The sequence below is a fragment of the Myotis brandtii genome, unplaced genomic scaffold, assembly GCF_000412655.1.
Source record: "Myotis brandtii unplaced genomic scaffold, ASM41265v1 scaffold636, whole genome shotgun sequence".
NCBI classification, from domain to species: Eukaryota; Metazoa; Chordata; class Mammalia; order Chiroptera; family Vespertilionidae; genus Myotis; species Myotis brandtii.
The window spans coordinates 248,490-262,624 of NW_005370438.1; the positions used below are offsets into that span (position 1 = coordinate 248,490).

The 14,135-nt window shown below is 41.5% G+C and overlaps 1 protein-coding gene across 2 annotated transcripts in view; it reads left to right on the forward strand.

Annotated features, from left to right (window-relative positions):
* The first annotated feature begins 7 nt into the window (after positions 1-7).
* Positions 8-14,135, forward strand: part of NCAPD3 (non-SMC condensin II complex, subunit D3) — a 40,067-nt gene continuing 25,939 nt past the window's right edge. The window contains exons 1-12 of one of the 2 annotated variants that reach the window (XM_014528478.1): positions 8-832; positions 2,599-2,753; positions 3,945-3,992; positions 4,241-4,355; positions 6,608-6,792; positions 7,402-7,569; positions 7,676-7,737; positions 7,929-8,013; positions 9,750-9,883; positions 12,294-12,366; positions 13,520-13,645; positions 13,781-14,033. In XM_014528478.1, the coding sequence (XP_014383964.1) occupies positions 769-832; positions 2,599-2,753; positions 3,945-3,992; positions 4,241-4,355; positions 6,608-6,792; positions 7,402-7,569; positions 7,676-7,737; positions 7,929-8,013; positions 9,750-9,883; positions 12,294-12,366; positions 13,520-13,645; positions 13,781-14,033 (1,468 nt within the window). In that variant the 5' untranslated portion in view covers positions 8-768. Of the gene's footprint in view, positions 833-2,598; positions 2,754-3,944; positions 3,993-4,192; positions 4,356-6,607; positions 6,793-7,401; positions 7,570-7,675; positions 7,738-7,928; positions 8,014-9,749; positions 9,884-12,293; positions 12,367-13,519; positions 13,646-13,780; positions 14,034-14,135 lie in introns of both variants that reach the window. The other variant, XM_014528479.1, reaches the window with a different exon arrangement.

Below are 14,135 nucleotides of genomic sequence, written 5' to 3' on the forward strand. Positions count from 1 at the left end.
CCGCGGCGGGGGGCGGGGAGGAGGAGGCGGCCTTCAGCGGGAGGCTCCGGAGACGCCGCGCGCAGGCGCACGCCTCTGCCTCTGTAGCCCTTGCCACCCGGCAGCCGGGCAGAGTGCTCACTGCGCATGCGCAGTGGGCGAAGGCGCTGGCCTTTCCCTTAGTTGACATGGTGGCTACGGCCTCTTTCCAGAATTCGGGCCCACACATCCCGTGAAATTAAGAGACGTGCAATTATCCTCTCGCAAGGCTTCATTTCCCTGCTTTTCCTCTACTGTTTTCGTTCGGCAAACGTTAGTCTGCCGTCCACATCTGGATACGTAACAACGTTCGACTGCTGTTTGACGGGGTAAAGGAAGCCCTTTGACACTCACGCGAAATGTCACTTGACAGGGGGCAAAGGTGACAATCACTGTAGGAAATCTCGTCTCAAATCCCCTTTAAAGTGCCCTCCCATTGAAGGAAAACGAGGCGGGAAGGGCGCTATTCGAATTTAACTTATTTCTTAACCCCTAACTTTAAAGGAAAAAACGAAAAAAAAACCCTTCGCGGAACCTCGGCTTGGTCTCCTTCCTCGGCCCGCCCCTTCCGCTGCGCATGCGGCAGAATGCCCTGCTGATTGGCTAGTGTCATGAGCCCGACGGGGCGCGATGATTGGTCGGTGGGAAGTTCTTCGTGTTGTGACTGGTCTGCGGGGGCGGCTCGGGGCGCGCGCGGGAGCGAGCTTTGAAAGTTGACCACGGAGCCGGCGAGCGGGTTTCCTGGTGATCATGGTGGCGCTGCCGGGCCTCGGGAGCGGCCTGCAGCCCTGGTGCCCGCTGGATCTCAGCCTAGGTGAGGAGACGCGGCCTCGAGAATCGGGGAGGCAGGGCGGTGGTGTTCGGCGCCCGTGATGCTCTCCAGCCTAGGCCTGGGGTGGCCTGGGGTGGAGGTGGGGCGTTTGGCTCTGCAAGGTCTGGGCCCTGCAGATCTGCACTCTTGGCGAGCCGGGTTTAGAACAGAGCTAAAAATAGAATTACGCATAAAAAAAAGTAATAATAAAGAGATTATGTTGCCGGATATCGTTTAGTTCTTTTGCATCTGTTTTCTCGGCCTTCCCCTTCTTATTCTGCAAATCTGCACGCTAGGACCCCCTTGGAAGACTCAAATGTGACCTGTCAGGTCTTTCAACCTTTCATGTTTCCCCTGGTTTCCTTAATAAATGACCGAATCCCGGGCCTGCCATAGGAGAGCCTTCACTCTTCCCCGCAGTCTTTCCCAATCATGTTATCTTTGGAGTCAGAGGTAACAGGGCTTGGTCTCTTGGCTCCACTGCTTAGCATCCGCCCAGCAAGTTGCTTAACCTTGCTGAGCCGTGGTTTCCCCATCTGTCAAATGGGGACGTCATCTCTACCTCCTAGGGGTTTGTGAAGGTTAGTTAGTACCTCGTCCTGCTCAAAAACAAAAAACAACAACAACTAATAACTCTCACCCTTCACATTTCATCTCTGCGCCGGAGCTATTTTGTTCATTTTCAATCAGGTTCTACTTTCTTCCCCTGTGTGCTGTTCTGCAGTTCTCTCTGCCTGGGATGCTCTTCTCTGCTTTTCTTTTCCTGGTAAACGTCCATGTTTAGGTCCAAATAAAGAAGAATCATCCTTCCCACCTCTTCCCCTCCCCATCTCCCAGGAATAGTTTCTGTTGTGCTTTCTAGTATTTTACATGTCTGTTCCTGTTTTAACACTCATCCATTGTAAAACATAAAATAAAATAAAATAGTAATAACTATTGTTCCTGTCACCAGGTCTTTTCTAATGGGGACTTGGTAGCTGTGATCCAGAAATGAGGTCAGAAATACAGGTGTGCATCTATAAAAGCCTGAGATACCGAACCACTGGTCGACCGGTTGCTATGACGTGCACTGACCACCAGGGGGCAGACACTCAACACAGGAGCTGCCCCCTGGTGGTCAGTGTGCTCCCACAGCCAACCTCCCTCTGTCCCTCCCCCTGGCGGGCTGGGCCCCTGACTCCCGCCTCCCCATCAGCCCCGATCGCTGGCCAGGCCGAGGGACCCCACCTCTGTCAGTGTGTTTTGAAATCACTGAATATTTCTCTGAGTGTGGATCTGCTTGCCTCCTCTAGTTTAAACTTCTTGGGGAAATTGTATCTTTTTTTTTTAACATGCTAATTATCCTCCAAGGGCCCAATAAAGAATTTTATTTAGGCTTATTAACATAGTTATAAGGTTTTCACAAAGGGGCATCTGGAGCCCTCTTTGATTAACTTCTTTCTTCTCCAGATTGAATGTATGGGAAAGCTGGATCTCGAAGTGTTTTGAAGTTTCATTCCCCCTGACCGTTTTATGTAAAAAGCATTTTTCTCCTTGATATTTTTAGAAGATAACCAACCTAATAACCAGATGTCAGTTATAATTAAAAAAAAAAAAAAGATTTTCTCCACTTTTTCTGCTCTCCTTTAACTATGCTTATATGATTGTATAATTAAAGGTGAGTTGTGCCTAATAAACTTTTCTCTTCTTGAATCTCCCTAGAGTCCAAAAATGATAGGTTTCTTACTTGCTGCAGAGCACTTACTGGTTTCATTGCATTTTCCTACCAGAATGGGTGGAAACAGTGTGGGAACTGGACTTCACGGAGACTGAGCCTTTGGATCCCAGCATAGAGGCAGAAATTATCGAGACTGGATTGGATGCATTCACAAAACTCCACGAAAGTCTTTTACGCTTTGCTACGGAAGAACATGGATCTACAGAGGTAAAAATTTTTAAAAAAGGAAAGAAAGGAAAATCAAGCTAGCCACCTTTAGGTTATTAAAAATTAGAAGTAGACTATTAAAAGTCATTATTATCATCTTTTTAGTGAACAGTTCATAAGGAATATCAGAGGAGTAGCATAAGGAATGTGAATCATTTACTGGACTATCCTAATAGCTTTTTTCCAGAAGGTTCAGGTATTAATCTGTGATATTTTTTCAAGTCATGACTTAAAAAAAAATTTTTTTCTTTTTATTTACTGATTTTAGAGAGAGAAAGGAAGTGGGGGAGAGAGACATTGATTTGTTGGTCCACTTATGTATACATTCATTGGTTGATTCTTGAGCGGAGATTGAACACACAACCTTGGCGTACCAGGACGATGCTCTAATCAGCTGAGCTACCCGGCCAGGGCTTTAAGTCATGACTTTTTCTAACAACAAATTAGAGGAAAAGAACATAGGCCAAAACAGGGGGGGTAGAGGGGGAGGTGGCGGGGTGGAGTGGGGACAGGTTAAACCAAATATAAAACGAAGGCCAAGGAAAATGCAATAACAATTTCAGTATGCCTTCACTTTAAGAAAATCTGATATTATAAATGGAGTAGTTAATTTAATTCAGTTGGAAAGGAGAGTTCCTTTATTTTTATTTTATTTTTTCTGAGAGTTCCTTTAAATATTGAGTTCTACCTAGTGTGTTTATTAGTATTTAGCTCATTGATTGCTTTTCAGAAGACTGAAGGGCTAGGTGCCAGAACAAAATGTACCCAATTCTAATTCCTAGCTGAGGAAATCAGAGCAATTTATTTCAATTTAAATGTACATTGATGAATTAGAATGATTGATGAATTTGGGTACAAGGGGTAAGTTGTCTGAGTAATCACTACTATAGGTTGTCTGAAAAGTCTTAGTTTTTAACTGTAATAATTTTAGAAATTTATATGCTTCAAACCTAGCAGACTTTTTTTTAAGTTTAATTATTTAAATCTCATATACTTATTTACCTTTGTAATTTTCAATAATGCATTTTTAATTTTTTGTTTTAGTCCTTTGAAGATGGCACATGTTTATAATTAGGAGCCAGACTGGTCTATTCCCCTCTATTAAGGCACTAAGTAGTTATTAAAATCAAATGATAGGAGATTTTTACGTTTCTGTAATTATTGGCTTTTGTGATTTATTCCTCCCCCCAGATCTTTTGGACCTTCTTCGCTGAGAACAACATTTCTCACCGTGCGCTGGTGGCTTTAATCTTTGTAATTTTTAATAATGCATTTTTAATTTTTTGTTTTAGTCCTTTGAAGATGGCACATGTTTATAATTAGGAGCCAGACTGGTCTATTCCCCTCTATTAAGGCACTAAGTAGTTATTAAAATCAAATGATAGGAGATTTTTACGTTTCTGTAATTATTGGCTTTTGTGATTTATTCCTCCCCCCAGATCTTTTGGACCTTCTTCGCTGAGAACAACATTTCTCACCGTGCGCTGGTGGCTTTATTCTATCACTTTGTTCAAACAGTCCATAAGAAAAACGTCGGGGTGCAGTATCGAGAATATGGCCTTCACGCCGCTGGTCTTTATTTTCTGCTACTAGAAGTTCCAGGTACGTAATTTGACATGATAGGACATATCTTTTGTCATTTAAGGTTTTTCTACATTGTTTTGAGCTTTTTTTTTTTTAACCCACACATGAGGATATGTTTTAATTTATTTTGAGACAGAGAGGAAGGGAGAGAGAGAAAAACATTGATGTGAGAGAGAAACATCGATTGATTGCCTCTTGTACTCGCCCCAACTGGGGATCAAACCCACAAGCTGGGCATGTGCCCTGACTGGGAATCGAACCTGCCACTTTTGGGTGTAATGGACGATGCTCTGACCAATATTATGCTGTGTCGATAACCTGATAGGAATAATCCGAGAGGGCTAAGGCTCGAGGGGGAATGTTTCCAGGCTACAGGGCCTCCACTCCACCCAGCCCCACCTCGGATAAAATTCTGTTATTTCCCCCGACTCCCTGTCCACACTGAGAAAAACTGCTGCGGGCATCTTTGTGTTATATCTCTCCTATGTGCTGTGGAAAGCAGGTTTACACCATTCTAACTAAGAAAGCATGAGAAGAGTAGCTAGTAATGCTTGAGGAGGAAAGCCCAGGAAAGGAATCTAATTAAGAGCTTGTTCCACTTCCTTTATTGTCGGAACACTGAGGTGGCTGTTCCTCCTCCCTATCGTAACTCAGAGCAAAAGAGGGCTGAACACAGAGGGGGATGTAGCCGGAGAACGCAACGGTGATATAATGAAGAAAATCACAGCATTGGTCAGCTTTACCCCTCGTCATTGTTTACATAAGTGCATTTGCAATAAATGTTAAGGATTTATTCTCTATGATTTGAAAAATTGATTAAAGGATACATAAAGCCTTGAATGCTAATTTGTATTTTTTTTTTGATTTTTTGTTTGTTTGTTTTTTTCATTTTTCTAAGTTTTATTGCTTTGTGACAAATTAGCACAAACTGAGCCATTTTTCATACATAACTTTATTATCTCAGTTTCTGAAAGTCCAGGCACAATGCGGCTGGACTCTGCTGGGGTCACACGGCTGATATCGAGGTGTCAGCCCCAGCAGGTGCTCCTCTGGGGCTCAGTGTCTTCTTCTGAACTCAGTTGTTGGAAGAACTTGTTTCTTTGTGGTTGTAGGACCGAGGGCCCCTTTCTTGCTGCCTGTTAGCCAGGGAGCTCTCAGCTCCTAGAGGACACCCACTCTGCTTGCCACGTGGCCCCTCCAGCAATGGAGACTCTACGCGGGTTGAATCCTCCTCTCATTTTGATTTCCAGTCCTGTCTCTGACTTCCACACTCAGGTTTAAAGAGCTCAATGGATTAGATCAGGCCTATCAGGAGGGTTTCCCTCTCTTAAGGTCTATGCTTTGGGACTTAAATTACATCTGCAAAATCCCTGCAGAGTAGGACTTAAATTAGTGTGCGATTGGATAATAGTATTTAAGTATGTTTTAATATCAGTTATTGGTGGACTCACTTGATCCTTTTGCAACTTGCTTTAGTGCAGATTTTAAAGTAGCTTTTACTCTAGAGCTGATGTAGCCTTGTTTTTAGGTGTGTGGCTTGCCAAGGTCTCTATTGGGATTAACAAGGTGTCTCTATTGTGCTGGCCAGGCTCAAAGGTGTATCAGCCCTGTGTGAGCTCTGAAAATTATTCCTCTTCTGACTTCCTTGGAAATTGTTGTTTGCTCACTATTTACAGTTTACCCCTGCATGCATAGCTTGTAATCAGCCCTATGCAGATTGCTGGAGCTCTTTTTCTATGTAGCTTCCTCTTCTCCATTATTCTGTCCCATAAATCCCAGCTGCCTCTGCCTTTCTGACTTGATTTCTGTAGTCTCACTTAGTGAGACCATAATAATGTGCCTGGGTTCACCGTTTTTCTGCTGCTGTCCAGAAATTGCCTCAAAATACAAAAACGGGGGCAATTTTAGGGCCTACTTCATTTGTTTCCCTTATCTCGGGAATTTTATTTCTATGCTGTGTCTTGCTCCACGTCTTAAAATGATTATTTTAACATTTTTTGGTCTAGTTTTATAGTTCACAGTTAGGAAGACAGGAATAAAACCAGTTACTCCCTCATGGCTAAATACAGATAGAAATCTTGTTATTTATTTCTGATCAGCACTTTTGCTAACTTATGGCTAAAGTTAAATGGTACTTTTTTGCAAAAGTGTCATTGTTATTCAAAGTTAGTGCAAATCCCATTTTTGCTTTTGACATTTTTATCTGTTGTTACAGACATATTTGAAGACAATGAAATCTAACCTGCTTACTCTTTATTCTTTATGAATAGGCAGTGTAGCCAATCAAATATTCCACCCAGTGATGTTTGACAAATGTATACAGATTGTAAAGAAAAGTTGGCCTCAGGAATCTAACTTGAGTCGGAAAAGAAGGAAAGAACATCCGAAGAACTCTCAGACTAATCCAAGAGGGCATAGAAAGAGAGGAAAGCCACCCAGGAAAGAGGATATTGAGGTAAGAAGAGGGATAATAAAGCATATCTTCATCAACACACGATTTAAGAATTAACTTTATATTAATGTATGGTTTCAGGCATAATGATTATAATCAAATGGTCTTAAAGTATCATCAGCTCTCCAATAGGACCAAGTTGCATTTCTATTTGGCCAGCTTTCCAACCTCCCTATCATCTTTCCTCAGCCTTGTACCCAGCTGTGCTTGAGAACTTGCTAACAGGTATATTTGCCACATTATGTCATTGTCATTAGAGAGGGTAGTGAAGTATCCTGAGGACTCAGATCCATAAGAATATAGGAGAATAGCATTAATTCCAAATTCTTGTATGAGTAGGTAGGATGGTAAAGGTTCATTGATGTGAAAATGAAAACTTTTAAGACACATAAGAATCCTCATTGACACAAAACTATAGAGCCAGAAAGTATTGTCGCAGTCATCTAATCCCGTGATGTGCCATTGTGAGCCTGGAGACCTAGAGCAGTCAGGGGACCTGGTCACCTCAGCAACCCCCTGGCGTTTTACTGGATTTGATTTGAGTACATTGAAAACGGGGGGAAAGTGTTAGGCCTTATTTTACAGTCAGCTGTATATTTCTTCATAATCTAGATGGATGAAATTGTAGAAGAACAAGAAGATGAAGAAGACATCAGTTTTTCTGCCTGGGACCTTTGTCAAATTCGAAAAGCCATCTTTCATCTTTTAAAGAATTTTTTAAGGCTTCTGTCCAAGTTTTCCCTGAAAGAAAAGCCACAGTGTGTACAGAATTGTATCGAGGTGAGTGAAAATTCCAAGAAACTTGGGGCAACCTCAGAGGGCACAGCTGAGGGTAATACTTAATGAGTAAGAAAAATCAGGCTGCTTCTTGGTATCTGTTTTCTAGGTCTTTGTGGCATTAACTAATTTTGAGCCAGTTCTTCATGAATTTCATGTTACACAAGCCAGGTGAGCCATTAAATCTCCCAGCGTTAACGTTTAAACAGTATGATAACTTTTGCTCTAGGTGAAGTATGAATGTCATTTTATTCTAAGTGGCACATAGGTAAAATTTATTCATTTAAATATGGCTTATTAAATAAGGCAATATTTCAAGTAAAATCATATCCATTAACTAATCTTTGCTCTTTTTTCTTTAGCAACCTTAACCAAGCGAAGTACATACCAGAACTGGCCTATCATGGATTGTATTTGCTATGCTCCCCAATTCATGGAGGAGAAAAGGTAAAAGAGACAGGGATCTAAGTTGGTTATTGGTTAAATTGAAGCATGCAAATCGTGTAATGGAAAAACATTAGAAGCATTTGATGTAATGGCATTTCAACTTACCAGGTTATTTCCATGACCTTACTATGTTATATATCTTCTGTATAATAGGAAGTATAACCATTTCTATTGTTGTCTACTCTTCGTAACAAACCTTACATCCAAATACTTGGTGGCCAAGCAAATTATTGTCTGGTTTCATACATAAAAATGGTTCCAGTGTGAATTAGGTAAGAAGATCAGATAAGCTGCCAAAGAGAACGTTACTTTTATAGAAATATTCACCAAATTGTTCTAAAGAAAAGAATAGACAGTCAGAATTTTGTCGTTTCCCTTGGCAATTCATGTGTGCTTCAGTAATTTTATTAATATTTGTATTATTCTAGTTGGTAATTTTACAGAAATATTACTGGTTTTCATTCCTATTGGCATTCATATGTGAATTTTGCTTTCTCCACCCCACCCCCCAAGTCACCCTAACAGTATCACTACTCTAAACATTTGAGTTGGGGTCAATCAAGAGGATGGTGGAATCCAAGTATAGATGTCATTAATAAAATAAGGTTTTGTAAAAAATGTGATAGGCCAAGGTCATGTGGCTTTTGGTGTCTGTGATTCACTTAATAATTTCCAGGGGCAGTAACGTGATGGTTAAGAAGGTTTGGGGTACTTGGGGTAATGCGCATCTGTGTTCAGGTTCTGGCTCCACCACTTACTCTCTGTGTGTCCTTGTGTAAGCTACTCAGCCTTGTGAAAGCCTCAGTTTCCTCATCTGGACTAAAAAGGAATAAAAGGCTTACCTGCCTCACAGATTTGTCAGGAGGGTTAAATGAAAGAATGCCTGCCAAACGCTGAACACAATGCCTATTGTTTAAAATACATTCCATATTTTTAAATTTATTTTATTATTTCTACATGCTTGAAATATGGATGTATAGAATTCACAGTAATACTTTTAATTTCCATGCCCCTTTTAACATTTAAAAAATAGAATGGATGGAAAAATCTATCCTTTTAGGTCCACAGTGTCTCTAAAGATGCAGGGATTTTTAACTGTGGAAGAACTGACTTGATGTTGGACAACTTTGGTTTTAGCCAGGCCTTTAATTACTTGACTTTGGACAGCTTGCCTTTGGAGTCTGTTTTATTATTATAGACTAGAAACAATAATATTATATATAAAATGGGAATGCCTTGCTTACCTCCTGGAGTTGTTGTGAGGTTTAAGATTAAATGTGGTAAAATCTAGTAATATACATGAATGTGCTTAATGCCATACCCGGTACATGTTTGGTTTTTAGTAAATGTTTTATTTACTGGAGAAATGAATGAATTATCTGAGTAAATTATATGAGATGATACATGGGAAGGTCCTTTGTAAACTTCAGGTAAAACACAAGTGTGAATTTTTCCTTTTTCCCCTTGCTATAACGGGATCAGCAGCAGCTTCCTTTGCCATCTAGAAAGAGAGCATGCAGAGAGAAACTAGATGATATTCCTATCATTATCTGCAAGCAGTGTTCTCACACTGTTTCCATTGTACATTTATTGGTAATTATTTAAGAAATACATTCCTAATGGTCAGCCCAAAACCATGTCTCAAGTTGACTAATCTTTAGATGCTGCAAATTGTTGTCTGTGATCTTCAGGGATTCTCTGTTATGCCTTTAATTGAACTTTCTTTTCTCTTCTAGGTCATCGGTTGTGTTTTCCATCAAATGCTGAATGTGATATTAATGTTAGAAGTGGGTGAAGGGTCCCATCATGCCCCCCTTGCTATCACGTCATCAGTCATCAGCAGCAGAAACCAGGCAGTCCAGTTTATCAGGTGACGCACACAGCTTGGGTTGTTACTCTCTCCTCTTTATCACTTTCCCTTCATCTTCTGGGGCCCGTACGAACCAAGATTTCTGACACCTATGGGAACCAATAAATTTCTGGCCTGTTTGTGGTTTGGGGGGCCAAAATAAAGCACCTTGTAGCTCACCTGGTTCATGTGGTCGGGGTCACTGTGGTAACCCCTGCCTTCGGGCCTTGTTGAAGGGATAAGGAATCCAGTTCACCAGCCAGCACCAGCCTCCAACTGGATTGTCCCAGCTGTGAGGTCAGCCTCTGGGTGATGACAGTGGCTTCTCCTCTGCTCTCCATCGTCTGCTTCCGTATTGACCACTCCTACAAGTCTGCCGCCTCCTGTCCTTTTTCTGTTTCTCACTTCTCCAGGCCTCTTCCCGTTTGTTCCTTACCACTTTCCCCGTTTCTTTCCACTTTTCTATTCCCTTCCCCTACAGAAAATACTTTCTTGATTAAAGGAGTTAGTTGGTTTTTCCTTCTTTAGCAATAATTGATAGACTCATTTTTCCCTCACGAGACACTTAGCTTCACCTAAAAAGTTTTTTTGTTTTAGCATTATTGGGAGAGACCTATTTGCTGTCATTGGCTTTTTAACCCCCTCCCATATTGAATATTTGGTGGTGGAAATAAATTATATGAGATGATACATGGGAAGGTCCTTTGTAAACTTCAGGTAAAACACAAGTGTGAATTTTTCCTTTTTCCCCTTGCTATAACGGGATCAGCAGCAGCTTCCTTTGCCATCTAGAAAGAGAGCATGCAGAGAGAAACTAGATGATATTCCTATCATTATCTGCAAGCAGTGTTCTCACACTGTTTCCATTGTACATTTATTGGTAATTATTTAAGAAATACATTCCTAATGGTCAGCCCAAAACCATGTCTCAAGTTGACTAATCTTTAGATGCTGCAAATTGTTGTCTGTGATCTTCAGGGATTCTCTGTTATGCCTTTAATTGAACTTTCTTTTCTCTTCTAGGTCATCGGTTGTGTTTTCCATCAAATGCTGAATGTGATATTAATGTTAGAAGTGGGTGAAGGGTCCCATCATGCCCCCCTTGCTATCACGTCATCAGTCATCAGCAGCAGAAACCAGGCAGTCCAGTTTATCAGGTGACGCACACAGCTTGGGTTGTTACACTCTCCTCTTTATCACTTTCCCTTCATCTTCTGGGGCCTGTACTAACCAAGATTTCTGACACCTGTGGGAACCAATAAATTTCTGGCCTGTTTGTGGTTTGGGGGGGCCAAAATAAAGCACCTTGTAGCTCACCTGGTTCATGTGGTCGGGGTCACTGTGGTAACCCCTGCCTTCGGGTCTTGTTGAAGGGATAAGGAATCCAGTTCACCAGCCAGCACCAGCCTCCAGCTGGATTGTCCCAGCTGTGAGGTCAGCCTCTGGGTGATGACAGTGGCTTCTCCTCTGCTCTCCATCGTCTGCTTCCGTATTGACCACTCCTACAAGTCTGCCGCCTCCTGTCCTTTTTCTGTTTCTCACTTCTCCAGGCCTCTTCCCGTTTGTTCCTTACCACTTTCCCCGTTTCTTTCCACTTTTCTATTCCCTTCCCCTACAGAAAATACTTTCTTGATTAAACGAGTTAGTTGGTTTTTCCTTCTTTAGCAATAATCGATAGACTCATTTTTCCCTCACGAGACACTTAGCTTCACCTAAAAAGTTTTTTTGTTTTAGCATTATTGGGAGAGACCTATTTGCTATCATTGGCTTTTTAACCCGCTCCCATATTGAATATTTGGTGGTGGAAAAAAAGTGGTCAGTATACACCTGAGAGTGTGTACATTCACGGTACATAATGTACTTGACGATTCGAGGATGGTGGAATATATAGACTGTCATTAAATAAATAAGACGTTGTAAGTGGAAACCCTCACTTTGGCTTTTCCGTCAGAGCTCATGATGCAGAACTTGCCACTAAAAATGGGTCCAACCTGGGCATTATAGTAATTTCTTCTTGGGTTAAAGTTTAGAGAGGTACTATTACAAAGGCATTGAAGTAGCATTTCAGTGAGCTACCACGAGGTGGTACTGTGTCTTAGTCTGTTTATTCCAAAATGATGTCTTTTAGAATCTTAATAGAAAATGTACTAAGTAGTGCAATTAGTCCTATGGAGATTGCACATTTGCTCCTCCCTGACTGCCGCTGTCTACTTGGCAGCAACTCTCTACAACCAGGCCTGAGAGTAGGGGATGGGTTTCTGCTGTGGTACTTTATGTCTTTACTCTTTATTCACCGAAACAAACAGGTTGTTTTCACTATTGAGGATTTCTAACACATAGGATTAGTGGGTTTGGGGAGAGTCAAGGAAAATGACTGTTTCATTGTAATTATAGGTATATTGTAAACAGAGGATGTGCTTTTTTTTCATAGCTCACTTGTGGATGAACTAAAGGAAAGTATATTCCCAGTTCTTCGTATCTTACTCCAGCACATCTGTGCCAAGGTACCAGTGGCTTTCGTAACAATAAGAATAATTTTTAAATATGTATGAAGTTAAATGTGTGTGTTGTGTGTGTTTGTGCTTGGGAATGAGTCTGTGTCATTACTAAACATAGTTTTATTTAATATATTCACTAGCTGTTCTCCTAGACAATGTCCTTTTGGGAATAAAAAAACCTTTTAATTTTGGAAGTTTTCAAATATATAAAGAAATGAAGAGACTAGGATGGTGAGCACCTATCTTCAACAATTTTGTGTCACTTGTACCCCAAAAAGATATTACTCCTGCACACTGGATTTTTTAAAACAAATTCCATCATATTCTTTTATACATAAATATTTCTGTGTATCTCTAAAGAATAAGCATTTTTTAAGAACATAATCATAAAATACACAGTAATACTTTAAAGCCACCAAATATCCAGTTAACGTTCACATTTCTGAGATTATCTCGTAAGTTGTTATAACAATGATTCTTAACTTAAACTTGATGGATTCTAGGGGTTTATAAACTCCCTGCAATCATGTGTTAAATTTGTATTTCTGAGGAGAGGACCAACAGATTTCTTACAGGTTAGTTTTTAAAGGGGTCTGAAACCACCCTAACCGGTTTGGCTCAGTAGATGGGGCATCGGCTTGTGGACCGAAAGGTCCCAGGTTTGATTCCGGTCCGGGGCATGTACCTTGGTTGCGGGCACATTCCCAGTGGTGGGTATGCAGGAGGCAGCTGATCGATGTTTCTCTCTCATAGATGTTTCTAACTATCCCTCTCCTTTCCTCTCTGTAAGAAAATCAATAAAATATATTTTTTAAAAAGGGGGGGGGGCCGAAACCGGTTTGGCTCAGTGGATAGAGCGTCGGCCTGCGGACTGAAAGGTCCCAGGTTCGATTCCGGTCAAGGGCATGTACCTGGGTTGCGGGCACATCCCCAGTAGGAGATGTGCAGGAGGCAGCTGGTCGATGTTTCTCTCTCATCGATGTTTCTAACTCTCTATCTCTCTCCCTTGGGGGGGGGGTCTGAAACCTAAAATGTGTTGGTCATTTCTATAACACTTCAAGATCACCGAACTAGTCACAGTTACATCCACTAACTTTCCACTTGTATCACAACATGTTTCAGTTGCCAGGTGAGCAGCTTGTCAACATTTGTATTCCAGGTGGTAGATAAATCTGAGTATCGGACCTACGCAGCTCAGTCCCTGGTACAGCTGCTCAGCAAACTTCCTTGCGGGGAATATGCTACATTTATTGCCTGGCTTTACAGATATTCACGAAGCTCCAAGGTAAGAGAATACATCTGCAATGAAATCTCGGTTCTGGTTGTGCAGCCTTCTAATGACAGCCAGGTCTGAATGCATACGGGATCCTTCGGTTTTCATGACTATGTGATGGGGATTCTTATGATTTTGCTCTACCAGATCCCACACCGGGTTTTCACTCTTGATGTTGCCTTGGCTCTGTTGGAACTGCCGGAAAGAGAGGCAGATCACACACTGTCCTCGGAGCATCAGAAGTTCTTAAAGCATAAGTTCTTGGTGCAGGACATAATGTTTGACCGCTGTTTAGACAAGGCACCGACTGTCCGCAGCAAGGCATTGTCCAGTTTCGCACATTGCCTGGAGCTGTCCGCTAACAGCACATCGGAGAGCATACTGGAATTTCTGATTAACAGTAAGTGACATGGAATTGGTCTTAAGCTTGTCAAAAAATTAGACTTCAACCAAAGGACTTGTATGCATGCATATAAGCCTAACCAATGGACACAGATACGGG